Here is a 26,051-nt window from a genome sequence, read left to right as displayed (position 1 = left end):
TTACTCGTTTTTCCATGCTATGAGGGTGGTGGAGGGACTCTTTGGAACCTTGAGCTGGTTGATTTGTGAATGAGAAATCTTTATTTCAGGAAGTAGCTGGAGGTTGCTAGATTTGTCTTTTTCGTGTATGCATCTTTTAAAGCACGGTCTGGCTGGTCTGGATGCAGCTTTAGAGATAAGAGGATCCCTGCAGCTATGTTTCCTTTTCAGTGTGTAAGCAGGGTGAGAGTTCAATGGAAGATGAAGCAAGTACACTTGCCACAGATGACTGGGCATAAATCTCCTTCTGACGTGCTGCTATATGAGATGTGCAGAGCTCCATGTACAGTGAATCCTCTTGTGCTCTTTGTGCATTGCCTTAATGTTTAGAAAAAATCATTGGAGCAAGAAAATACTCGTTCCCATACTTCTGCATAGAGGATACTTCTGCGTGTGCCTTTCACTTAACTGCTGTTTCATTTAGAACGTTCCTGTTCTCCGTTTTCTTTTTTAGGACTTTACTCATTCCTCTCCTTGTCCTGCCCCCGTTAGGCTGCACTTTCATTTGCAAGGCACTCTGCAAACCCAGCTGGTGACACTGTGATAACCCTGTGATTGCCCGGACCTGTGTCTGCAGATGTGGTCCTGGACTTCAGAGCTGAAGAATGCTCCCAGGTTGACTTAAACATAGCTTCAGTGACCTAACAGGACCTAAATGGTGCCTAAAGTTCCTAAAGAACTGAATTCCACAGCCTAGGTTTTTGCCTTGTCCTGTTAAATGAGGAGCAGTAGGAGAGGAAAACAGCTTAGGTTTTTTTGCTACATGGTTATGAAGACATTAAAAAAAATGCCTTATTTGTGTGTCAGCTGAGGATCTTTCAGAGAAAAAAGGGGCTTTTCTTTATTAAATATCTTAGCTGTGTAAGGGCAAATCTGTGATGATGAGAGCATTCTTTTGGACAGATTGTTTCTGTGTCTATCTGGAGCCCTGCCACAGCCTTTTTATGTGATGCTGTTCATGATTTAACCATGGGCCTTTAGCAGGAGGTGCAGAACATCAGAGCCACGCGTGGTCCATTAAAAGCTTTCTGTTAGAGAGGCTCAGGGACACCTTCCCATTTGAGGTATAATATTTTATTAAAGGCAGGGTGGCTGGATAGAAATGAGATGATGTTCTCTGTTACCTCACTCAGAAAGTAAATTATCAAGTAGCTAGAACTTTTCAAGTCAAATATGAGAAGCAGATTATGGTACTACTTATTTGTTTATCATTTGCAGGAAGACCTGGACATTTGTTCAGCTTTGTTCAGTGCTGTTGTCGTGGCAGGAGAGGGAGAACACACTTTGAATGAGCTTGCTCAGAGTCATGTAGAAAAAGAGTGGACCACGTACTGAGAATTGCTTTGCATCTGGCTTGGGGAGCAGCCTTTGCCTTGCGAGAGTTGTGGGAAAAGTGAATGCAAAGTATGGTACATTTTTGTGTCTTTACAAAACAGTTTTCATGGAACTGTAGAGTATCTGGAGTTGGAAGGGACCTGTAAGGGTCATAGAGTCCAACTTCTGACTCCATGATATTATTCAGAACCACTTTTAAATGCCTGAGCTTATTACCCAAGATCATCCCTGCTTGCCTGTTTGGTGTTAAAGAAAGTAGATGATTTGCTTTTTCCAAGCAGGAAGGAAAAATTGATGTTTCCTGAAAATTACAGCCTTTGGTTTGGAGTGGAGCTAATGCTGGTGTCCTGCTCCATCACCCCACACCACTAATGCTGTGTGTGCATGGGTCTTGGCTGAGAGCATGTGGTTTTTAACTCTAGCTGAGTCTGACTTATGCAAGCTTACACCTTGGGTTTCAACACTGAAGCACATAAAGTAAGAACTATTGGGGAAGGTGGTATATTTAGCCACTTCTGCAGCCCATCTAATTTTAGCACTCTTGGTAGCGGTGGTGGGTGCTTCCTTTCCCATATTACCCCTGGCCTATTACAGGCCAAGGACAGATCGTCTGTCATGTAGCCAGCAGGGAAATAGATTCTGTTATAGATCATGTTTCTCAATTAAAGTATTACAAGAAGGCAGAAGATCCCGGTGGTACTGAAAGATACTTTTGGATAACAGTTAAAAAAGGGAGGCCTGGCTTCAGGAGTGAGACCTAACCTTTAGATGCTCTCCTTGTGAAGAGAGAGAAGACTTGCTATGCTTCTCCATGAAGCCATTTACCGGTTTTTACCTGTAAAAATCAAAGCCAAGAAAGCAACCTACTGGTTTTGACGTAGTCTCCTACTAAGTCCCCGTGCCTCTTCTGGAGAGCGCAACCTCTGCTTTAGGAGCTGACCAGGATGATGATCAAGGAGAGCTCTCTGCGGAGGGACCCAGACTTGGGAGGGGAGCTCGCGTTCCTTGCCAAGGGCTGCGACTTTGTTCTCCCGTCTCGGTTCAAGAAGAGGCTGAAGTCATTCCAGCAGGCCCAGGTTTGAACGCTTGGCGTTTCTTTGACTTTTTCTGTTGCTTTGTATTTTTCTTGTTGGATTAGAGAATCAAACTGTGTCCCCTCTAGGCGTGTCTATTTGCAGGAAGGTATTTGCAGCTAGATACCAGCAGGTTTAAAAATAAACCTTGCCGGCTTGCAGCGTGGAGTTAAAATGTCTTTGTAAACAAGGGGAAAAAATTAACAGCAAGGGCAGTGATTAAGCAGGGAGAAATAGTGAAAGCCTATTAAATCTTTTCTGATTTTTTTTTTTAATTATTATTAAGAAAAGCCCTATTTGTGTGATTGCTCTCAGTGTGTCTTGTTGCATGTGGAATGGCCACAGCTTTCTGCTGTATTGAGAGGGCTGCACACTCTGCTGCTCAGGTTTGCGAGCAGACCTGCCTGCTTGTTTTTGGTGAAGGCTTTGCCATCACAGAGTGCTTCACTGGGCTCTTTCCTAGTCTCTGTGGGCTGTGGCTGAAGGAGATGTAGCCACAGAAATGAAAATTGCACTAATGATCTGTTGCTTGGTAAATCCCATCTTCTCAACTCACTTTCTGGGACAGCCAGAAAAGATTGGAGCAATTTGTGCTCTGACACTAGGTCGGTGTGTAGCCACCCCACGTTTATGGCCAGGTGTGCTGGAATCTGCCCATCTAGGGCTTCATCTCTATTGAAATAGTGACCCAGTAATGATGGTAAAAAGCTGAAATTATCAGTGGTGCAGCTGTTTCCTAATAAACAGCTATTAAAATAGTTCCAGAGTATACTGTAGTGTGAGGCATGGTTTTTTTCATGATTTCTGGTGACAGGTTAAAGCGTGTGTATAAGGTTAATCTCTGGAACATGTTTTTTTGCTCCCTAGGGGAGAATTGTATGAAGTAATGATGTGTAGTAATGGTTTGGGCGGGGACCGTGAGCAATTTAGAAGACTAATGAGAACCATGCAGTGCTGCTAAGAGTGTTCACTCTCCAGCATTGGCTTAGTTGTGCTTATCTGACCACCTAAGGATGTGATTAGGGTGTGGTTTTCAGGGAGAGATCAGATCTCCTAGTATACCAGCTGGAAAACTTGGGGAGCTTTTGGTAGGTGAGTCCTATCTGGGCTGAGCACAGTGAGGGTAACTGCTTTGGGGCTGCAGATCCAGGGCAAGTGAGCTGATGCAATGGGCAGCTGCAGCTGGGAGGAGGTGGGCTTCCTCCTCTCCCTCTTTTCAACTATTTGCTCCCTTTTGCTTTCTTCTCACCCTGTTGCATCTCTGGTAGCTGGCTTCACTTGCTAGCACACTGGGATACCATCCAGCAGTCCAGCTAAGTCTGTTTCTGCCTTTCTGAGCAGGTTAAATCAGTTCTTGGTAAGCAGCAACAACATCTGTTCAGGAGTGGAGGATAGAGACAGGAATTCTCTCTCTTGGCAGCAGTGAGATGTTAATTTTTGTGCCTTGAAGAGCTATACCTTGCATTAGACTGGGTGTGTGAGATGACCTGAGAGTAAGGGTAATTGGATTTGCTAAGTAGAGGAAGGGAGGGGAAAAGGCAGCAGTGGGGAGTGGAGATGAGTGACAGGTGGCCCTGTGTAGATGTTAGCAAGAAGGGTTGGGGAGGGAAATACACTTTTTTATGGAAGGATCAGAGAGCCTTCCATAGTACTGACTGTAGGAAGAGACCTCTGGAGGCCTCTAATCCAGCATCTCACTTGTAGGATAGAAACACTATCACTGACACTAGATCTCATCAGCACTGGCTTTTTATGAGTCTTGGAAACTCCTCAGATGTAGGGATTCCCCCCTACCCCTTTCAGTGGCCTCTTCCTGGCTGTGTTGCTCTCAATTTTAGGTTCCTACTGTCCACTGGTCCCAAACTGCAGTTTATGTCTGTTATGTTTTGTACACCACGTATTGCTCCTATTGCAGCCTGGTACATCATTTGTTTTTATTTGCAGTCACGCTGCATGCTCCTGTTCAGTTTGGAGCACCCCATGTCCTTTTCAGCCAGGGGAATCCTGGCTGGGGTTGGGGGTTGCAATGCCCAGCTGCAGAGCTTGGCACTTCTCCTGGGAGCAGGACCTTCCCCCTAGGTGTCATCTTCAGACTGGGGCAGAGAGCTGCAGGAGGGGGTTGTACCCCTGTTGTCATTCTCTGGTGGCTTTGTATCTTCCATGGAGCTTTCTGAAGGCTCTTGGGCTCTGGGCTGAAGTGTGTCAGTCACAGGAAGAGCACTGTAATATCTGCAGGCACAACTAGCAGCGGAGGCGTGAGATCTGTATTCTCAAAACTCAGCTGGATAAGGCCATTAGGAACTTGATCTAGGCTTAGAGTTGGCCTTGTGTCCCTTCCCACCTACGTTCTTTATGGCACCGTTACATAGAGTTTGTTTTCATTGCTTTGTTGCAATGGGACTGTGCTTCTGATGGTGATTTTACAATTTCTAGTAGAAAAAAATCTGTTCAGAAATGCAGTTTATCGTAGCTTCTCTGTGCTGCTGGCAGTCACGTGCATATGAACCTTTGGTTCTTTTTCATCTCCTTTGAGATGGAGTAGAGGCAGCAGAAGGATATAATTATGGGAAAGGATTTCAGGAAAATAAGGGAAAGTCTTGGTCTGTTGAAACAAATCAACTCTGGAGAACTGATTATCTCTGAGGATGGCCTGTGTCCAGTTATCATCAGACTTCAGTAAGACAGGAACAGTAAAAAGGAAAGGAGACATTAAGTCAGCATTGTGGACTGCAAGAAACCAGCCTGAGTCACTACACCCTACAAAAAGGATTAGAGAATCTTATTTGGAAGAAAACAAATAACTGGTCAAGTCAGAGACCCCGGTGGAGATGAAAGGCCAGGAAGAAAGAGCAGAAAATATTACAGCACTTGATGTGATACTGCTTTTTCCCTGGAGTTGTCTGCTGCCTGAGAGACATGCTGCTATGGGAGAGCTTCTCTGCTTTGTTTGTGTAGCTACAGCACGGCTGCTTTTCTGTCTGCTCTATTTATAGTGCAGATGTCACTATTTCTGCCTGGCCATAAATAAATTGTATGAATGGCAAAAGATGATACAGTGGATAGACAGATTTTAGTTAAGGGTAATATAAACCACCCTACAAAGCAGTATTAAAAAACGTTTTTTGATGTTACTTTCCTTTATTAAAAAAAAAAAAAAAAAGATAATTAGCAATTGGTAGCAAAGATTTATGTAGCATTCATAGTTTACTGCCTTAGCAGTCATTCTTGAGGATGCACATCTCTTCTGGAGAAACGTTCCACTCATCAAACAGCATTTGGGGTTAACTTCTGGCAGTAAGGAGCTGTTTCCTACCAAGGACATGCCAGGAAGCTCCCCTGGTATTGCCTCCTTTATTTTGTCACCAGCAGTTCATGAATATTTGTCATTAACTCCCTGCTGTGTCCGTAGCAGTTGGCATCTGGATATACCCTTCCCAGAAGCATTTTCACACAGTGGATTGTTGTTGGGTTTTGTTTGTTTTTTTAGCAGGAAAAACAAAGCAAGATTACTGTAGGAGCAGTATCCTCAGGAGCTGTTACTGCTTGTTTGCCTTGTTGTTGCAGACAGCTCATTCCTTATATGAGAAGAAGACAAAGTTCAGAAGTGTCCTTTCTATTCCTGCAGCAGAGTCTTCTGAAATGAAGCAATTAGTGAGCTCTGTGTCCACCTCATTTGCCTTGGACTGAGCTGGAGTTATTGATGGAGCCTTTCTGGGAAGATCAGCTGCCAACTGAACAGGTTGCCTACTTGGAGGCTTAGGAGCGTTCCCTCTCTGTGTCCTATAGACCTATGGACCTGTCTAACCTCTGTGTTGTGTCGTGCATCAGAAAAGTAGCCTAGATCCTGGGGGCCTGGCTTGTGTCTTATGTGAGCTGGTGCCAAAGCTTGCTGGCTGAATTCCAGAAAGTGGGGGTCGGGGCAAATGGGCTGTGTTATGGGATGCTCAGCTGGAGTCCTGCACTGCGTGGTATGGGATGTGGGCTATGTAGAAGAGGAAGAAAATGACACAGTGCTGTTACAGTGTGCTCTGGGGATTTGCCTACCAAGAAGAAGATTGTATTTTATTATTCACTTGTACCGTAAGGGAATGAGGACACACTGTTAAAATGAAGAGTCTTTTGAAAGAACACTTGTTTCTTTATTTATTTTTAATATGTGGATATTTTTGCTGATTTTGAGTCATTGATTTCTTCAAAGTTCTCTCTGATGCGAACATCAGAGAGATTAATGAGCAATAAACCTGTTTCTGAGAAGAGGGTCTTCAAGACAAACCGGTGCTAAGTCCTATTATAGCAGCTGAGTGGCTGGAGATGGCACCCTGATGTCTGTCCCAGCTTTGTTTCATATGAATACAGCACTGTTAGAGAGCAGTGTGGCTTTTTGCTCTGCTGGAATCTGGACAGTGAAACAGCCCAGGGCTGGGTCGTGGCTGGAAGCCTCCCCTATCTGGCTACTGCAGATGGGGTGGCAACAGGCTGCACAAACAGGAACAGTGGTGTGCCTGTGCATTTCTGCTGGCCAGATCACTAGCTTGATTTACAAACCAGCTTCCCAAGCAGTTGGAGACCTGCTGTAAAGGGAGGAGAGGAGGACTTCAGGAACCCCACGCTCCAGGTGAATGTAGAGCTGTTGCAGTACAAAAGTGTGCTTGGACTGGCATACATGTACAAGCACGTGTGTTCCTGCTCCTGAAATGGGATGTTTAGAAGGAGGAAGAGATCCTTCCTACTGAAAAGGAAGCAGATCTCTGATTTTCCAGATCTCTGAGGAACAGAGTATGAAGTGTTTTAAAAACTGCAGAGGAAGTGGCTCAAGGAAGCTTTTACAATTCTTGTTTCTTCAGATCCCTGAAAGCAAACCCATAGCAAGTTGGGTCATTCTGGGTGTGTTAAGGGAAAGCTCCAAGTTTCTGGAAAATAGTATGGCAAAGAATTTAGTCAGTTCATCACAGACATTCTTTGGTATTTAGTAAACTTAGTCTTGGATACTATATCCTAAAACCATTCTGTTTTGATCTATTTAGATTAAATAAACTGAAAGTTGCAGCTGTATTTACTTGACTGTTTCCTTATTAGCCTCTTATCACATATGTTGTTACATTAATAGTAGCTCTTACATTTGAACCATTGTGCAATATCCTATTGCCTTTTCTCGAGAGCTTGTGTTTCTGGGCATGCAAAGGATTTTTTTTATCCCTGGAGATTGCCACTTCTGAGTTCTGCTACTTAGACTGCAGTGGCTGTTTGTGGGGCAGAATGGCAGCACAGTGAGCAGTATAAGAAGAAATAGCTAGCATTGTCCTTGTTCTCTGGAGTTGCTGAATTGCAGAGTATATTCTCCTGTGATTAAACAGTGCATTATAATCCATAACTATAAACAGAGTGCACAGAAACTATGTGGAAACTGCCTTGGATGTGATAAATGTTTGACCAGTGTTTGACGTTACAGCGATTCTTAAATTTGTTGTTTAAGACAAACATTTTTATCCCCGTGCTAGTAATTTAATGGATGGTTTAACGTTTTTCTTAGTCACACACAAACTATTTTATCCTCAGTATTTCATGCTGTTTAAAAAAAAAAAAAGTATTTATTCATTGTATTTTCAGGTTCAAAGTAAACAAGAGAAGAAACCTGGCGCTTCATCCCCAGTCCCTTTGAACTCAGTGGTTAGCCCTTGTGCACTGCCTGTGAATAAAGCCACCAGCAGTACCCCTTTGTCCATAAACATTCCACGTTTCTACTTCCCTAAAGGACTTCCGAATGTCTGCACTAATCATGAAGAGGTCATTGCCAGGATTGAAGAAGCCTTCACAGAGTTTGAGGATGAGAAAGCAAACATCTGTGAAATGGGAAAAATTGCAAAGGTAACCACTCTGTAGACTTCTTTATTTCTTGGAGAGGCAGAAGGGCTGAAACTAAAGCTAATAAAAGAAAATATGCTTTTTTTTCCCCCCCTCTTTTTTTTTTTAATGAAAAACAAACCAAAATTATTTTCCTTTTAGATGAAGAGAATAGTTTAAAAAAAAATGCTCAGTTAAAGTGTCTGTGGGAAAAGTTTGCAGTTAGTCCTGATTGACGTGTATACTCCATCTTACTCTGATTTGCAAAATGGTCTTTGCAGGTCTTATAGCAAATAAAAAACACATTTGTTTTTCTGTTTCTCCATAGTTATGCTTAGAGAATAGCAGAAGCATGAAGTGCCTCCGTGGCTTCAGATAGTGCTGGTTACCTTCTCTGTGGCCAGCTGTCCCACTGCTCTATATGTGATCTGCTGTGCACTGCAACAGCTTTGCTTGAGAAACAAGTTTCCAACCTATGCTTCCTTGGGCACAGTAGAAGAGGGAAATGCTTAGTCAGCCCTACTCTACTGAGATGCATATGTTTAATATCCACAATGTCAGCAGACTTGGAGTTGCTACAGTCTGCTAATGATTTCTTGGCTTCAGAGAACAAAACATAGCACTTGTGTGGGAGCACAATGCAGATGGGCTGTTCTATTTTCCTCTTCTTCCATCGTAGTTTTTAGTAATGCTAATCTAAGACTGGCAGTTGTCAGATGCACCTCATATGTTCAGCTTGTCCTGTGTGTGCTTGCATGCATCTGAGGCACTGTAGATTGAGCAGTGATGTTCTGTCCAAGGGGAGCACTTGTTTTCTAAGAGGGAAGCTTAGATTTGTAAGCCATCTATAAAAGCATAAACAAAATTTCTTAGCTTGGCCAAAACAAGTTCTGAGACTATTCTATGGTTTCTCAGTTACTTACGAAGGCATATCAAGGTGGATTTTGAACCTTGGCACACAGTAAACAGCTTTTTGACTAAGCTGTATGCCATTACTGCTTCATTTCCTGTATGTGAAAGTCCTCAAGGTGAATTCAGTGTATGGGTGGTTCACTGTGACCTCTCTTTGTTCCTGTGTTTCGTTGCAGGTATGTGGCTGCCCACTCTACTGGAAAGCACCTATGTTCATTGCCTCAGGAGGACAAAGGACAGGATGTGTATCTGTGCACTCATTTGTGTCTTTATGGAGAAAGTGAGTATAGAATATGCAAAATTATCTTTCTAGAAAATGGTAAATTTGCCACAGAAGACTCTTTTTTCCTTCTTCTACTGTACTTCTGAAACCTTTTTTTGCTTTTTAGAAAAAAAAAAAGGGCTTAAAAATCTTTGTTTCCTTTCCTATAAATTCCTGAACACTGATGCTATGCAATGTACATCAGCAGAATTGTCATTGGTTGTGTGGATGATTAAATGTGCTGTTTTGGTTGACATATAAAATATAATAACACGCTCCAAGAAATGTCAACTGTTGTAAGATAGCTGATAAATGTTAATGATTCTTGGGTCTATTTATCTGAGGCCTTGTTAGTGCACTGAGTGAGCCCCATTTGGGAGTGGGGAAAGGAAACCTGTTGCAGGGCAGGAGGGAGCATGGAATCAAAAAGCATCGTACAAATAGGACAAACTCAGCTTTGTTACCTTCCTCATGCATACTTTATAGTAACTGTGTGGATTTTGGCAATTGTTTCCACATACCACTCTCAAAACTTCTTTTTGAGATTGAAAGCTCTTGCATATATCGTGCCTGGGATTGGAGGTGCTAGATGGAACAGACATAAAGAGAACAGACCTGTTCTCTTGCTTTATCTTTTCCCTCTGGTGCAATTCAGTCTTTGTGAAATACCTGAACACCTCCAATCCAGAAATGCTTCTACTTTTTGACATAATGGTCCCCGTTCAGATTCTTGAAATAGTCTTTAATCCTGAGTTCCCAAAGCATTTCCTATGATAATATTGTCAAAACAGCCAAGTTACCCTGACAAAATCAGTCATCCCCAACATCTGTGTAGTCAGTAAGTTTTTCTTGACAAGGGTGACTTTTTTTCCTTCTTGAAGTTCCACCAGCTAATCCAAATTAATCCCTTGTGTATGATAACACATATTTTTGCTCCCAACGATTTGCACATCCTTCAGATTATTGCAGACTGTGGTCACGCTCCTTTTCTGCGTTCCTTTAATCTACACCGCTTCCAAGCCATTTTAAAAATGTTTTGTTCACTTTGATTTCTCTCTAATAATTGTTTTATCCTTCCTTCTGATGGTTGTAACAGTTACTTCTGGAACCATGATAACTCACAAATAAAGGTAGTGTTCTTTGTAAATTGCACTACAGCTGTATGAGCACAACCTTAATTTCAAGGCAGGAATGTGTAGTCACTTATGTCTATTTTTAAGCATCTTAGTAAGTGGTCTGACTTTTCAAAATGCTGTGTGCATACCAATCTCACTTGAAGTCAGTAGGAATTGCAATGTGCACAGTACTTCTGAAAATCAGAGCTTTTAAAAGCTCCCTCCACTTTTTTTTTTTTGTGAAATCTGCTCTTGATAAAGAACAAAAAGCCCAGAATTAGTGGCAAGCCAGTTAATGCCATATCTGCAGGAAGGCTAGAGGCATTTCAGCGCTGCGTTTCAACGTTTGCATGCCTCTCTAAATTCTCAGCCCTCCTAGTTCTTCCATTAGGTTGCTCTCCATAACCTGTGTGCAGCAGCCAGCTGTGCCATAGTGAAAGACTGAGTTAGGAAGCATGTTTGCTATGGCATCCTGTTAGGTTGGTTCTGTTCACTTGAGAAGAGAACAGTGAGCATGCAGCATTTTGAAAAGCCAGGTTTCTTACTAAGTTACCATTAAATCAAAATAGGAGTCTTGAGAAAGAAATATCTTGCTACCACAGGAATGTTAACATGAAAAAGACTCCACTGAGCACGTGTTCTGTTCTGAAGATGATTGGTGCTAGTATTGAGGTCAGCTTTGCATAGTACATATTCTAGACGTGTTGCATAACTCGTGATAAGGCACTTGATAATCCAGCTGTGATTTGTGATTGTCCTGTGAGATGCAAAGCAGTTGGAGTAACTTTTCATCTTTCTCACAGGATCTTACGTAACTGTCACGATGACGCATCCAGGTTTGCTTACCTTGTAGCGAAGCCAAGCTGTGGCTACCTTGAGCAGGAGGACTTCATCCCACTGCTTCAGGTACCTGCAGCTGCTCAGCTGTGAAGTGATGGGGAGAGGGAGTAATGTTTGGTTTTTAACTGTTTTTTTTTTGTTTTCTAAACATTTAAAGACGTGCAGACCTTTGGTTGAACGGCATCTGGGTGGATTACTTTAGAGAGCAATTAGAATTGAATTTGTCCAGCCAGTATCCCGTGGAAATCCGTGCAAAAAACCCTTGCAGTTCCAACTGGGCTGTGTGTGCCTCAGTACCTGTTAGCACCAAAGTTCCACTGCTGCTTTTTTTCTGACATTCAGGCAAAATGCCTGCGTCACACTTTCATTTCTTAGTATTCAGGCCAAAGTTTATGCATCCTATTTCATCTATTTCTTTCCCTTCAATTCAGATGTGATACGTTTAGCAAAGCAGAGTATCCAGAGCCTGCTTACGTGTCCACAATAGATTTAGCTCTTCTACAGTTTCTCAGTAAATCAGGTCCTTCTGCTTTTCTGATCATCTGTTGATAATTGTATTTTTCCAAGCTATTCCATAATGTCTTTAGTTTTAACACTCTTTGTTGCCCTATGTGCAAAACCTCAGTAGAGGTGTTTTGCTAGGGAAAGGTTTTTCTGTGCTGGATGTTTGTGTGTCTCAAACAGGCCTAACTGGGACTGCAATGGGTAAATTTTCTCATGTTCTTTTTCACCTTTTCTCCACTGGGCATACTGCCTTTCCTGACTGATAGCAGCTCTACTTCTTAGCTACTGGTTCATCCAAAGGCATGTACGGTCTTGTGTGTCATTCATCCAGATACTAGCAGCATTACACCATACGACACCATCGTATTGGGCATCAGGTTAGACTGGCCAAAACCTGGTCATACTGTGCCCTTAGGGGCACTGTATCAGCTCTGTCCCTTGGCCACATCATGGTACAAACAGCAAAATTTTAACACCTCTTAGAGAGTAGAGGAGTTAGATGTGTAGAGGTTACACAGACATTCTGATACACAGAGGATCTGAGCTGATTCATTGAAGATCTAAGCAATTTCTGTATATGTCTGGTCATGTATTTCTTGGTAGGTTTTGCATCATGAGTATTTGACTTACAAAAAGCTGGTCTTATAAAACTCCACGTGTAGTTCAGGTCAGTTTGGGAAAGCACTGATAATGTCTGTCTACTTTCTAAGGTTCACATGAGGATGTGAAAGGCATCTTTCTCAGCCTTTCTGAGAATGTTCATTTCTGACTCTTAGCTCTAACAAATATCAATGTCTTCAATGAATGGAAAAAATGTTTTTGGAGAAGAGATGGTTGCATGGTCAACTAACTAATTTTTTATCTCATTCAAAAAAAAAAAGTTTTCATCCACTCACTAACTCTCTTCCTTTGTTTTTCTGTCCTTAAGTAAATCAATATGGCCCAACAGGTGCGTATCGCCCAACAAATGTATTGTGCTTATACTTCTAGAAGGTTCACTTCATAGATTAAACGATATAATTTCAGTTTTACTGTTAATGCTGAAAAACATAAGCGAAAGTATTGGTTTGTAAACCCAGCAACATCTGAACTTCAAATAAAAGGAGTGGAAAATCAGTTTCATTTTGTTTGGCCTTACCTTGCAGGACGTGGTGGAGACGCACCCTGGCCTGACGTTCCTGAAGGATGCTCCGGAGTTCCATTCCCGGTATATCACAACGGTAGGCTGCCTGGTTTAATCTGCTGTCACACTGCTGTACTGCTCCCCTTTTGTTATTTGTCACTCTTCCCAGATCATTCATTTATTTCAAAAATGCATGTTTTTTCTATTGCTAGCAAGAGGTTGCATTTAGAATTACTTAGAACAAAAAGTTAAATGGTCTGTGTATGAGAGAGGTCATTCACATGGGTAGGAGTGATTCTTTCTGGTCTTAAATGAATCTTCAAAACAATTTTGGCTTTTAATGATGTTGGAGGAAAATAAGTGGTCCTTCTTTGGTCATTGAGAGTTACTAAGTTATCCCTAATTCTGCCGGGCTGCTGTGGTCTGGGAGGCATTATGTTTGAAGATTTGTCACTTAGGCATGGGGAGTCTGACTGTTCCATGGTACAAGGCATCCATTACACCATTGTCTAACTCTCCTGCATCTCACTTGCCAGAATGCCTCTCTAGTCTGTCTGAATCACTGACTTTTGTGACTACTGCTTGTAGATCTGTAGCTTTGTTCCAACTCTGCAGTCAAAAGTTAGACTTGTGCTTTACTTGAAAAAGTTTGTACTTGTTTTTTTTCTAAGCCTGTGCTGTGTTGGGTATGAAAATGGATGAAAGATATAAATGTAGGATGTTTTATCTCTGCAACGATAACAAACTCAGATAGAGAAGGGCCTCAACAGCTTCATCTCAGCTGGGCTTAGAGCTTTTCCTCTTGGTTTGACAGGTTCTCTGTGGGGGCCAGCTGCACCACATATTGGCAGATGGGAGGTTAGTGGCAGGCAGACTTATCCCCTTCCTGTAAGGAGCAGGTGGCAGAGGGACACTGCAGCTTCGGGCATATCCTGAACCATCACATAAATGTTTTGTGAGTCTATATAAGAAGAAACAACTTCAAATGTCTAGACACTCTTGACTTTGACAATGAATTACCAACACCCTCAGCTCCCGTGGAAAGAGACAGCAGATATGTTAAGTGTGGTACCTGGGTCAGAGTAGGTAGAACAAATGCCCAGGCAGTTATGAAGGCTCACGAGTGGGTAAATTGCTGCGATTTCTGGACCTCACTAGGGACTGTGTGTGTTCTGCTCAGGGAGATAACTGTGCTTCAAGATAACTAAAATCTAGGCTACTACTAAAGGAATAACATCTTTTTTTCCTTTTTTTCTTACAATTTCCCTTGTATCTGGATGAGCTGTGTCCTCTATGTCAGTCATCAATTTGGGCACAGGACTGGACCTTTCATGCGTACATAAAACTTCTTAGTGCTTCTTGTTTCTACTCATCTCCACTGTGCTTACCTACTTCAGCCTGAGAGCCTTTAGACACCTCAATGCGTAGTGCTTTTCACAATGGTGGCTTCCTAAGCTTGCTCTCAGGCACCCAGGAAATGATGGAAGTGAGCAGTGTGTGGCAGCGAATCTTACAAAGCTGACATGTCCTTCACAGACTTCTCATGCTTGCAGGACAACTCTGTTCTGGGTGTCTCTTCTGACAGACAGTTTCCTTCTGAGCTCACTGTGTTTGGCCTTGGCTAGATCACTGAGCTGGAATGGAGTCCAAGACCTAAGAAGACACACAGTCCATTGGGTCAGGTTGCTCCCACGTGGAGTGGCAGTCATGGCTCACTGCAGCAGTGCCTCTCCTCTCTGACAGCAGGAATTCCTATTTCTCACATCTCCATTCATGAGTAGTTTGGCACTTCTATCCTTAATGTCATGAAATTGAGTATTTCCACCAGGAAGTAATGAAGGAAACGTCTTTCTCCTTGAATTTCAAGACTGCCTGGACACTTTCAATCCCTTCAAGGTAGAGTGCCTTGTACTTATTTTTAGTGACAGTACTGTATCTGCTGCAAGAGCAGGAGTTATATTCTATTATTGTATTACAGATGAGGGCCTTAAAGAGACACTGGATTTTGTGTTCATTACTGCATACAGCATCACTTGGTTGAAGTCACCTGGAGAGTAAGTTAACAGCAGACGTGTTTGCATGATTTGTTATGTTTTTTTACTTCCTTCTGCACCTTTTAGACATGCCTTTTGGATACTTTACTGTAATCTGCATCAGTGTATTTAAACAGCTGTATTGCCAAACTATTTGTTTCTAAAGTATACTAAACTACTTGTTTCTTTTAACAGAGGGAAACTCCTGAAACTGATGATGATGATGCAGGATATCATGAGATGTTTAACATGACTTCTTCCAGAGTGTGTGGAGAAAGCTGAGTGTTAGCACTGCATGCTGTTGTTAAAAAGCTGAGTCAACTGAAAACAACTTAGCAAAACTTACTGCTTGTTGAAAAACATTACTGAATTAGCCATGTGAATGTGGAAAATGAAGATGGTCTGCAGGATTTAATAAAGATTTGGTTTCTTCTTTTCTTTTTTTCTTTTTCTTTTCCAGAAATTGTATTGTTTTTCTTCTTTTGTGGGGATATTGGGAAAAGATCTCAAACTAACCCATCAATAGTTTTGGACCTGGACGTAGACTGCGTGATGTTATTAGGCAAATAAGGAAGGAGCCTCCCCCTTCCAAAGGCTCATGTGCTGAATTCAGAATAAACAGGCTTCCATGCCAAGAAGAAGGGAGCCAGAGTTGCAGCTTACAAGGTTGTAGCTGCTGAGCAGAAGTGCTTGTCGCAGCTTGGGCCTGAGGCCAGTTACTTATTTAGTTTCTAAGCTTACAGTGCAGATGTGAACATGCAGCAGGTGCTATAATTGAGAAACACAAAGCAGGGGCCACAGGAATTAATTTTTCTGTTACAGTAGACACTGGCTGTTGTTTGAATGCTGCAAATCATCTCAGCTGTATTATAATGTCCTAAGATATTTCCCAAATGCTTTTTTGATGGCTTATGTCTTTGTAACCTGGAAAAGAAAGAAGTGGAGGCACTTTGTGTGTGTGTGTGTGTATGTGTATATATATATATATATATGTACACACACAGTTTACTACTCACTGAAACTCTACCACTGTATGAATAATAAAGCTTTCACTGAGTGACTGAATACAGTAAAGAGGAGGTGAAAAGAGATTCCATCTTTCCTCTGTATGCCTTATTTTTACAGCTGGTGAGATATGATCTCACAGAGGAACAGTTTCTTAGAGTCACTAAGGAGGATGTGTTGTTGTTGTCTTCTGTTACCCAGCAGGCAGAGGAAAAGAAAAAGATTGCTAGTTAGGGGTTCTTTTACTATCTTGAGGTTCTTGTGTTGTTGTCCTTGGAATGCTGTGAAAAGGCTGTATTTTTGTGAATTGGTAGAGTTGACAGGTGTGGTAATACATGGGTTGTGCATGAAGTGAGACACTTCAGTCTCTGAACTGGCTGGCAACCTGGAAGCAAAGGCCAAACAAAGTTCAAAAATAATCCAGAATGGCAGCGGTTGCCAGCAGCACTGAAGAAGGAAGAGACAGCTTTGAATTGTTTAAGACCAGAAAACACCATTGTGATTACCTAAGCTGACCTCTGGCATTACACAGACCACAAAACATTGCTCGGAGACTGCTATAGTTAGGTTATATTTTCTTTTTGATTGAATTAATGCACAACTTCAAACAAACAGACGTGTCCTTGATTGATGTATGGAGCCATAGAGCCCACAGTGTCTCTCTGCAAGTTGTCCCAGCAGTTATTAACTGGCAGTGAAAAACAACAACAGAATTCTCTAGATGTACTTCAAGATACAGAAGGTCCTTCTGCAGTCCTGCATGTCCCCCTGTAGGCTTCTAAGGAGTGGGATAGTCATCAGTAGGTATCATATTAAGCTGAGTTGACTCTTCTCTCTTTCTGGGGTAAATATTGAGTCCTCAAATCATTCCTGTTGCTCCCAAAACTATCTGGACTCATCAGCATTTATTGTCTCCCGGCTTTTTGTATCCAAAGCAGACTGTTAGCAATGATCTCATACTTGTTTCCAAATCTGTTCTGGACTAAGAAGCCTGCCCTTGTGAGACTGAGTCAAAGCATGGTCCTTAAATGGTGCTTGCCCACTTGAAGCTGCACTTCAGGCTCAGAGTGACCCATCCCAATCTTATCTGTATCCTTACAATGTCATGTTTTGTAAAGTTGGCTTCTGCGTTGGAGTAGTGTGTTCTGTTAAGATTTACTGAAATCCTAGGCTAATGTGTCAGCGTGTCAGAGACATCAGCAGTTTGTTTGTATTAAATTTCATTTACAAGAATTATGTTCTGTAGGGCCTCAGTACTGATGGTCATTAATTGCAGTTCTAATTTCTCATGTTGAAGGTGTTGTGTTAGTGATATTATTCTTGTTCATGTTGTCAAGTTTATTCTTGCACGCGCTTGATCACGCTCTTGCATTTTCCCCACCCTGCAATGCTCGGTGCTCTAAAAAGGAGTGGGCTAGAAATAAATAGTTCAGCCTGCTTTTTTAGGTACTTGTGAGCACTCTTTCTCATACTGTGTACTGTTCCTCCTGAATTCTCAGAAGTGTGTGCTTTCTCCACCATGCTTTTATTTCCCTTCCATGAGAAGCAGATCAATAAAGGAGATGAATGAAGTAAACACATCCCTGAGACAAATGCAGACAGATAATCTCTGCCGATTATTTTTAGTGGAGCCACCAAGAAGGCGAGGCACTGTTACAGACACAATAGGTCAGATGACACCTGTGAATTTCATTTGCATGTCCTATTTCCTCTTCTAAAGTCCTGGTTTCTTTTTTCAGTAGTGCAGAACACTATCAGTTGAGGTCCTTGTGAGCTGCAGTGCCTGAAGCCCAAAAACCATGGAGTGATTTGTCAGCACTTTGAACTTATTACTTGACATAAATGATAAATCTACTTCCTCAAAGATTAATTAAGAGCTGTGAAAATAGTTGCAGAGTGGAATGGATAATATTATTTCAGAAACAAATGTTGCTTTCAGACTCCATAGTAATTAAGGATAATAGCGTGAACAACAGCAAAAGTTTTCAGTAACAAGTCTCCGTGGGATGAGTGAATAATCCAAATACAGTTACTCCATTTCAGTTCCCTAACTGATAGTTTCAAGGAGTTGGCTTAAAAGGAAGTGTTTGTCTTGCAGGTTATACAAAGAATATTCTACACAGTCAATCGATCCTGGTCTGGGAAGATCACTCTGACAGAGCTGAGGAAAAGCAACTTCTTGCAAGTATGTTGGTTTCTACCTGAACAGGATATAGATTGCATTGATTCCTTTATTCCTGTGTGCTATTCAGTGGGACTGTAGTAAGGGAAACTCAGCATCCAGTAACCCAGCTCAGTGCCAGGATAGGGCCAGAACTGGTGAAGGAGGTGATTTGGAGTCAAGGTGTGAGAAGACCAAGGACCAGAGCAGCCAAGAGTGCAGTGGATAGAAGTTGAAGGGGTGCATCTGGCAGGTAGGCTCGTAGCTCCTGGCTAGCTAAAGTGCAGGGGAAGCAAGAGACACAGCGCACCTATGATAAGTGGTTCACTAAGCAGCCAAGAGTAGCTGGTGGATTGACTGTGATATGTGCTGAGTAGCACTGCCAGTTTCTCCCAGACAGTTCTCAGTCGCAAGACAGAGCATCTCGGGATGCACTGCCTAATTTGTAATGATTTCTAATTGTCCAGTAAACATCTCTGGAGAAATTGAGTTTAGCACTTGTTACAATTCCTGTGGTATATCAGAGGAGGGAATGTTGGGTGGATGTTTTGGGATAAAGATCTCTATTCATGGTATATTTTACCCAAAAGAGCACCAGATTAAGACTGAGACTTCTTGATTCCGTCCCAGCCTAAAAATCCAGAAGCCTTTAGACTGAAAGGTCAAGGTGATAAGTCAGTTAATGTGGTGAGATTTCCCTGCTGCATCCCTTTCTCAAGAGACTCAAGCATGAATACATGTTCCTCCTTTCTTCTGCTGCACTCATCACATCAGCTGATGATCAGTGCTCTCTTGGATTCTCTCATGCCAGACCAATCCTCCCTCTCTCTACCCTATTAACAAATCCTTCCAATTTATAGTCTATCTTTATTCGCTCATTTTTTTTCCCCTTATTGTATTCACCTCTTTCTCCCTGTATAAGTGACTCTGATTTTTTACCTACTCCAGCAGGGAAGTTCAGCTTGGGGACCATGACTTGCTTGGACAAAAGTGTACATGGCATATTCTGATAGGAGCTATAAATTAAAAAAAAAAACAGTTATTGAAATATTTCCTCAAGTGTTTATTGTTTGCAAAGGTATAGGGAGCTTTAAGAAGAATTTGAAGAAGCTCAGAGATCCTAAACTTAAATGTCAGAAAATGAGAATAGTTTGTTAGGCCTGGTGATGCTGCCCTACTTCCCTGTCTGAAATTTTACTGAATCTGATGGTTAATAGGTTGTGCAAGGTTTGTGCTGGCTCAGTTGGCTTCCTGGGATATGGAGATGATGGAGAGAGAACAGTGAACTATCAGTGTGTTTATTTTTGTGCTTCTTAGTAGAAGGGCCACTAGGCCTGCTGCCTTAGGGACACAGCTCCCTGGAACGACTCCCTTCTGAGGGTCTGTGAGGGCAGAGGAGGAGAAAACCCATAGCTCATTTAATTTGATTCTTCAGATTGAGAAAGCTATCTGCTGTCCTCTGCAGCGCTCGGGGAAAGGCAGATGGGGATAAAGGTGTGATACCCTCTGCCACTGGAGGGAAGGACAGAGGTGGCTGTAAAGTGGAATTGTTGTCACTAAACATTTCTTAATGGGTTGTGGCAACAGAAGTCATGGCTGAAAGTCTCCCCGAGCCTCCCAGTTAAACTAGACTGATTCCTGGCAGCAGCAGCCCAGGAAAATCAATGTGATAGGTTTGATTTGCCTGGGATCGCTCCTTCCCCAGTCCAGGCATGAGTATGGAATGAGACTTGATCTTATGCTTCAGGAGCCAAGCAAGAATGTGTGTAGTGTCAAGATACATCTCAGTTCCTGTGGATTTGTTGTGGTGAATGGCTCTAGGAGCCTCGGGTGCAGGTCAGAGATGGTTCACAAATAATGGATCCCAGCTGAGGCAGCAGTTGTCTTGTAGCTCTGCATGACTCTTCACTATTGCTGAAAATGAGCAGGAATCTTACACAGGATTGGCAAAAGTATTGTGCACATATGCTAACCAAGATGTCCAAGCCAGATGCTTTATAACTGCCTGTTAAATATTGAATGCAAGAGCAACATCTCCTATAGTGAGGAAGGGCGACGTTTTGGGTTAGCTGTCAGAGCTGTGTTTGCCCAGCTTCCATAGTGGTTGGAGGATTTGAGTTGTTATGTTGCCTCTTTGTCTAGGTTTAACTTCCCACTTAATTTGTACTGTTTCAGACTCTTGCTCTCCTGGAAGAAGAAGATGACATAAATCAAATCACAGATTATTTCTCCTATGAGCACTTCTATGTTATATACTGTAAATTCTGGGAGCTGGACACTGACCATGACCTTTATATCAGCCAGAAGGATCTGGCTAGGTACAGTGATCAAGGTATGCTGCCTGAGAGCTATGGTGGGAGGAAAGTGGTTGCTGAAAATAGAGCGCTCTCAATAAAAAGTGTAGAGCCTAGCTTGAGTTAATTTGACACCTCAAAAAAAAAATTAAATGGAGCCATCCATCTCGTAGCAAATGCTGATTTACAGACCTGCTTTAGAGGCTTAGACACAGAGAAATGCAGCAGATGTTGTTTTCCTCATGAGTAGCTTCAGTTCATATGTGGATCGCTGCCAGAAGAACAAGCTAACAATGCCTTCAGACTAGCTTTTTTTTTTTTTGCTGAGGGTTTTGCAGGTAGTTGAAGTATGAACGAGAAGGGCAAGACTCTGTGAACTTCAAAGATTGCCAAGTTGCAGTCTTGTTGTGTGAGAGAAGTTTCAGAGTCCCTCGAAGGTCGATGAATTTTGGTTTGCAAATGCACTCTGGGGATTATCTTTTGAGTTCATTCTGGAACTTTTTGCCACAAGTTGAGCAGATCCTAAAAGTTTTTAAGGTTCAAGTGCCACGGAGAAATTAATGGAACAAAAATCCACACAGGGATGAATAATCCAAAAGCAATTCCTCTGGCTCAGGAAGCCCTTGCTCTGCAAGTTGTTGAAGGCTGGGAAAGGATGCTAGAAAATAGTCACTGTATGTGTGAGCTGTTCTGTATGGTTTGTTTGCTGGGCTGGATGGGGGCACGCAGTTAGGTGGGCTGTGATTAAGATTATCTGTGTTCTTGGAGGGTGATATGCCCATGCACTCACAGTTCAGACTCATGACATAGTGTCTTGGACAAGAGCTTCAGCAGCATGTTTTAACTTTGAAGGTAAAGCTGTCTTGAACTCTTCTGTGTGTTTGCCGTGCTTCTTAGGAAAGCAGTACTAGGACAGAGAATTAGGCTTGGAAAATTAGATATTTGGATATAATATGATTTGGAGGTGCTGGGAGAGGTGAAAGGTGTTCCAGTGCATAGAGCTACAGAGGTCTGGGGGTATGGCAGATCATCAGGGATTGCTGGAGATCTGGAGGGGACACAGCATTCTGTAGGGGCCAAGGTCCTAGCGGGCTGAAGTAAGAAAGGAGGAAGGGAGAGTGAGAATGACAATGGTGTAGATGTGTGTGTGTTGTGGTGGCCCATGTCCTTGGTGTAGAAGTGTTTATGGGAAGGCACTGGGGGTTCTGGGTGAGTATGGCAGTTGCTGTGGGTCAGGAAGTTGCTGAGGGGCCTAGATGGGCTGAGGATGAGGAGTGCCTAACTTCAGGTAGGTTATATGGGTGGCTTTGTTCCTCTTGGGAGGGGGGAGTGCGGGAGGGGAGCACCTGTTACACAGGAAGCTTGAGAGCACTGAGTGCTGGGGGGCTGAAGAGGGAAGGGGTGCTCTGGGCAGGGTGAAGGGGAGATGTTTTCAGGGCAGTGGTGCAGCAGCAGGTCTAAAGGAAGTGTCTCAGTGGTCTGCAGTGTGATGTCAGTGTGGAAGTCCTCCTCAGGAGTGGTGCTTGTTGCTTGGTTGGTGTGTCTCTACCATAGCAACCAGCCCCACACATTTCCTGACTGCCAGAGCCCTTCTACTTGCTTGAAATAATGTTTGTTTTCCGTTGTCCTTCACTGAAGCAGGGGATTGCAGCACTTCGTGTGTTGCTTATAAATGTTTTTGTATGGATTTGATACATGATTTTTGCTTGATAGCTGAATTTCCTTTGCAGTACACATTGAAGTAGTCTCTTTCTATTAGCCTTCCTGCAGCAGACTAGGAGCAACACTGCCCAATATGCAGCAATCACACATGGTTGCTGTATTTGTGAGTTAATAATAGTGTTTGGTAGGATACAGAGACAGGAATATCTTTGTGTTTCACTAAGTTACGTTAGACAGAGATCAGTGAAGTGTCCAGGCAGGCAGCACAGGTAGAGCTTTGTTTTAGTGATGGGAAATGACTTTGTATGATTTCACTTTAAACAACTGAATGTTGTTATTCCAGTGTCTTGTTGCTTCATTTATCTGTTTTCTTTATTTCCAGCTCTGTCAAGCAGGATTATTGAGCGAATATTCAGCGGTGCCGTGGTGAGGTGAGGAATAGCATGGTGGCTGGGAATGGAAGTGAATTTCTGTCGGGCTGATGAGAAATTCCCACTGATCAGTGTGGTTTCCAACGTGAAGCTTCAATTGAAGCTGCCTGAAAATTGTGTGGGACTTCTGGGTATCTTTAGAAAGCAAATAAAAATAAGTAGGCTGACCACTTAAGTATATCTATGTAGAACACATAGCAGAATATATTTTAGAACTGCGGATAGCAAGTGGGAACACGAAGACACTACTGTATTTTTGACCAGCAGTGGCACAGGGATAGCTGGAGAGCACTGATGCAAAGCCTTGGAAAAATAACCCATCCCAGCACTTGCTGTAGGAGGATACTTGGCAGGTGAGCCTCAGCTCTGTGGTGACAGCCAGGCAGCAAACACTGTGCTTGGGAGGAAGGGCAGACAGATTGTTGCTAGAAAGTGCAGAGAGTAGGAGCTAAGTGGGAGATCATGTTTCCAGTTTCTCTTCAAAGTGATTTGGGGCTTTTTAAAAATGATGTTGATAACATTCTGAGTATTAAGAAGCCTGCTTTTTCTGGATGTGTTTTCCAGAGGAAATGAAGTTCAGAAGGAAGGCCGCATGAGTTATGCTGATTTTGTGTGGCTGCTGATTTCAGAGGAAGACAAAAGGAATGCTACAAGGTTTGCCTGATTTCTGTGTTATAGGAAAAGTAGTAAGATGAGCAGATAGGATTTTAGAAACTTCTGGGACCTATCGCTTTCCCTAACAGACAGCAGCTTGAGTTTCCACAATTATTAGGAAGAAGACAACTTACTGTTGATACTTCGTCAAATAATTTTCCTTTCTTGGGGAGAAATTGCTTAGAAGCAGAGTTTTCTTCGGATGTTAAGTGTCTTGGGTAGCCATCAGTCACTTTGGTTACACCACATGCTCATGAGGTGAGTGCTAGTTCTCTGTGAGAAACTGCTTGGAGAGCAGTAGTGAGCTGCAAGAAAATCAGAATTTGTTTGTTTTCCCCCTTGTCTCCTTCATGCTTCCCCATAGGTCTTGATCTCATTGACTGCAGACCAGATGATGACTTCTTGCAAGGGCAGTCCCTGACCCTTTATACAGAGGCAGCTGTAGATACCATCTGTCAGCACCAAACTCCTTCGTAGTGAGCAGAGTTCAGCTCATGGCTGAGCTCTGTGCCACGTGAGCTGATAGCTCAACCATGCTGTGAGGGCGGGGGTGCACTTCAGTGTGAGTTGTGGTAGCAGTAGCAGGGGCTGCAGTCACTTTCCTGGCCTCCCTCTGGCTTTGGAGTAAACCCATGAGATGTTTGCAGCAGGTGTAATGTATATACCAAGTTCCTAAGAAGAGTTTGTAGGGAAACTGTGTCACTTAGTAAAACATACCCACCTGTCTGATTTGTGCAGCCAGTGGGAGACAACTGTGCAGAACAGAGCTAGATCTGCATGTGATTATTAGAATGTAGAGTGCAGCTGCCTTAAAACACTGCCTTTCATATAAAGGAATATGGGTCATTCAGGGATAGCTGGTGTCCTGGATTCGGAGTTGGTTGTATCTGACCACCTTCTGCTGCTGAATGGGGCACCATAGCCTGTGTGAGACAACTGACCTGCTGCACAGCAGGGGCTTGCTGCAGCTGCCTGGTGAAACAGCTCATGAGAGTGGCTGTGCTCACAGATCACCTGAAAGAGAACCAACAGGTGGTGCTCATGAGCATTGGTCTGTGCCCCAATCCTTTCCAAAGGGTATTTTAGATTTATGCCAGCCTTTGGGCAAAAGAGGAGCGTTAGAGGACTGGGGAAGGGGAGTGTGCATTGCTGCACTCTGCTGTATGGATTCTCTATTGCAGTCACTGTGCTTTCACTAATCGTGTTTCTTTTTCTAGCATTGAGTACTGGTTTCGGTGCATGGACCTGGATGGGGATGGGGTGCTGTCCATGTATGAACTGGAATACTTCTATGAGGAGCAGTGTGAACGGATGGAAGTGATGGGCATAGAACCACTGCCATTTCAGGACTTGCTGTGTCAGATGCTTGATCTCGTTAAGCCAGAGAGAGAAGGTAAGTTCTGTTCAATGGGAGCTTCCTTGCTCTTTGATCTGTGGTGGATTGAGAAAGTAATGTTACCCTGAAACATATTTGTGGGTAGAGTCTTGTGTTAGAACCACGGGTCTGGAATTACTGTACAAAGTAGCAGTAACATTATGGCTGTTGCAGCATAATTTTATACATAAAGAAGTCTGAAAATCTTAAAAGACCTTGTGAATGAACTTGCTGGCACTGGAGCAGCAAGTCTTGTATGGTCCAGCTGTGGAACATATTGACAGCCTAGATGTGAAACTACCATCCCCCTTCACATTCTTGGACATTTCACATAAATATGAAAGACCTCCATATTACCTCCAGATGGATGTGAAGTTTAGAACTAATACACACCGATTTATTGAATAATGTTAAAATTGTTGACAGGGTTGGGAAGAGATTTTGCAGTATTGTAGCATACTGGGGCAACAAAACTTCCTTAGAACTGACCAGAACAGGTCCAGTTTCTCATTCAGGAAAAACTTAATAGCACAGTATCATGTGTGTGGTGTTTGTTTTTCTGCAGGACGAGTAACCCTGCGAGACTTGAAGAGATGCAGAATGGCTCATGTATTCTATAACACATTCTTCAATTTAGAGAAATACCTGGACAATGAACAGAGAGATCCCTTTGCAGTGCAAAAGGTATAAATCACTTCTGTTCCTAAATACAGGCCTTCTCAAACTCATCTTTGGAGTTAAACTGGATAAAGGGAAAATCCAACTGAATATAAAGAAACTTTTTTCACACTTAGAGCAGTCAAATGCTGGAACAGGTTGCCTAAATAATTTGTGAACCTTCTGTCCTTGTGGGTTTCCCTGATCAGACCTCCTAACAGACCCAGACTTGTCCAGAAGCTGGGAGGTGTCCTGGGTGCCTTCCAACCCAAACCATTCCGCAGTTGTAAGATGTGATTGCCTTAGCTGATCCTACTGCACCAGCACTGGTGGTGCAGAGTGTGATCCTAGAGAGAATGACCTACAGCAGCTGAGTTGCCAGTGATTCATCAGGTTGTGCCTGTGACACCATCATCATTCCCCAGCCAAAAAACATGTAAAAGGTTGTCGCTTCTGCAATTCCTTTTGGTCTATCTGCAGGGTGCTCTGAGGCCTGAGCTTTGTCACTTGTTGGTGTGAAGTCCCTCACCTCTGCTTCCCCTTGCACATCCACTGAAAACAGATGTGACTGTAGCTTAAAAACTGTCTCCCAGGAGGCTTTAATACAGTCACAAGCACAGTAAAGTGATGGGGATGCCAAAATCAGCTCTGGTTCCTTCCCAGCTTGTTCCTGCATAACATGGGCAAGGAGCTTTGCAGTTCCATGCTTCTAGGCTTAAGTATATCCAGATCCAG

General features: G+C 42.8%; 1 protein-coding gene across 2 annotated transcripts in view; it reads left to right on the top strand.

Moving 5' to 3' along the window:
• Positions 1-26,051, top strand: part of PPP2R3A (protein phosphatase 2 regulatory subunit B''alpha) — a 36,330-nt gene that overhangs the window by 6,127 nt on the left and 4,152 nt on the right. Inside the window, exons 1-11 of one of the 2 annotated variants that reach the window (XM_065748192.1) lie at positions 2,210-2,450; positions 8,055-8,312; positions 9,377-9,480; positions 11,381-11,483; positions 13,067-13,141; positions 18,181-18,267; positions 20,419-20,575; positions 22,582-22,630; positions 23,195-23,284; positions 24,502-24,677; positions 25,225-25,343. In XM_065748192.1, coding sequence (XP_065604264.1) covers positions 2,319-2,450; positions 8,055-8,312; positions 9,377-9,480; positions 11,381-11,483; positions 13,067-13,141; positions 18,181-18,267; positions 20,419-20,575; positions 22,582-22,630; positions 23,195-23,284; positions 24,502-24,677; positions 25,225-25,343 — 1,350 coding nt within the window. In that variant the 5' untranslated portion in view covers positions 2,210-2,318. Of the gene's footprint in view, positions 1-2,209; positions 2,451-8,054; positions 8,313-9,376; positions 9,481-11,380; positions 11,484-13,066; positions 13,142-18,180; positions 18,268-20,418; positions 20,576-22,581; positions 22,631-23,194; positions 23,285-24,501; positions 24,678-25,224; positions 25,344-26,051 lie in introns of those variants that run through there. The other variant, XM_065748191.1, reaches the window with a different exon arrangement.

The sequence above is a fragment of the Cyrtonyx montezumae genome, unplaced genomic scaffold (genome assembly GCF_038088225.1).
Source record: "Cyrtonyx montezumae isolate F1298 unplaced genomic scaffold, pur_monq_1.0 scaffold_5, whole genome shotgun sequence".
Taxonomy (NCBI): Eukaryota; Metazoa; Chordata; class Aves; order Galliformes; family Odontophoridae; genus Cyrtonyx; species Cyrtonyx montezumae.
Note: the sequence above shows the minus strand (reverse complement) of the source record. Positions and strands in the feature narration are given on the sequence as shown.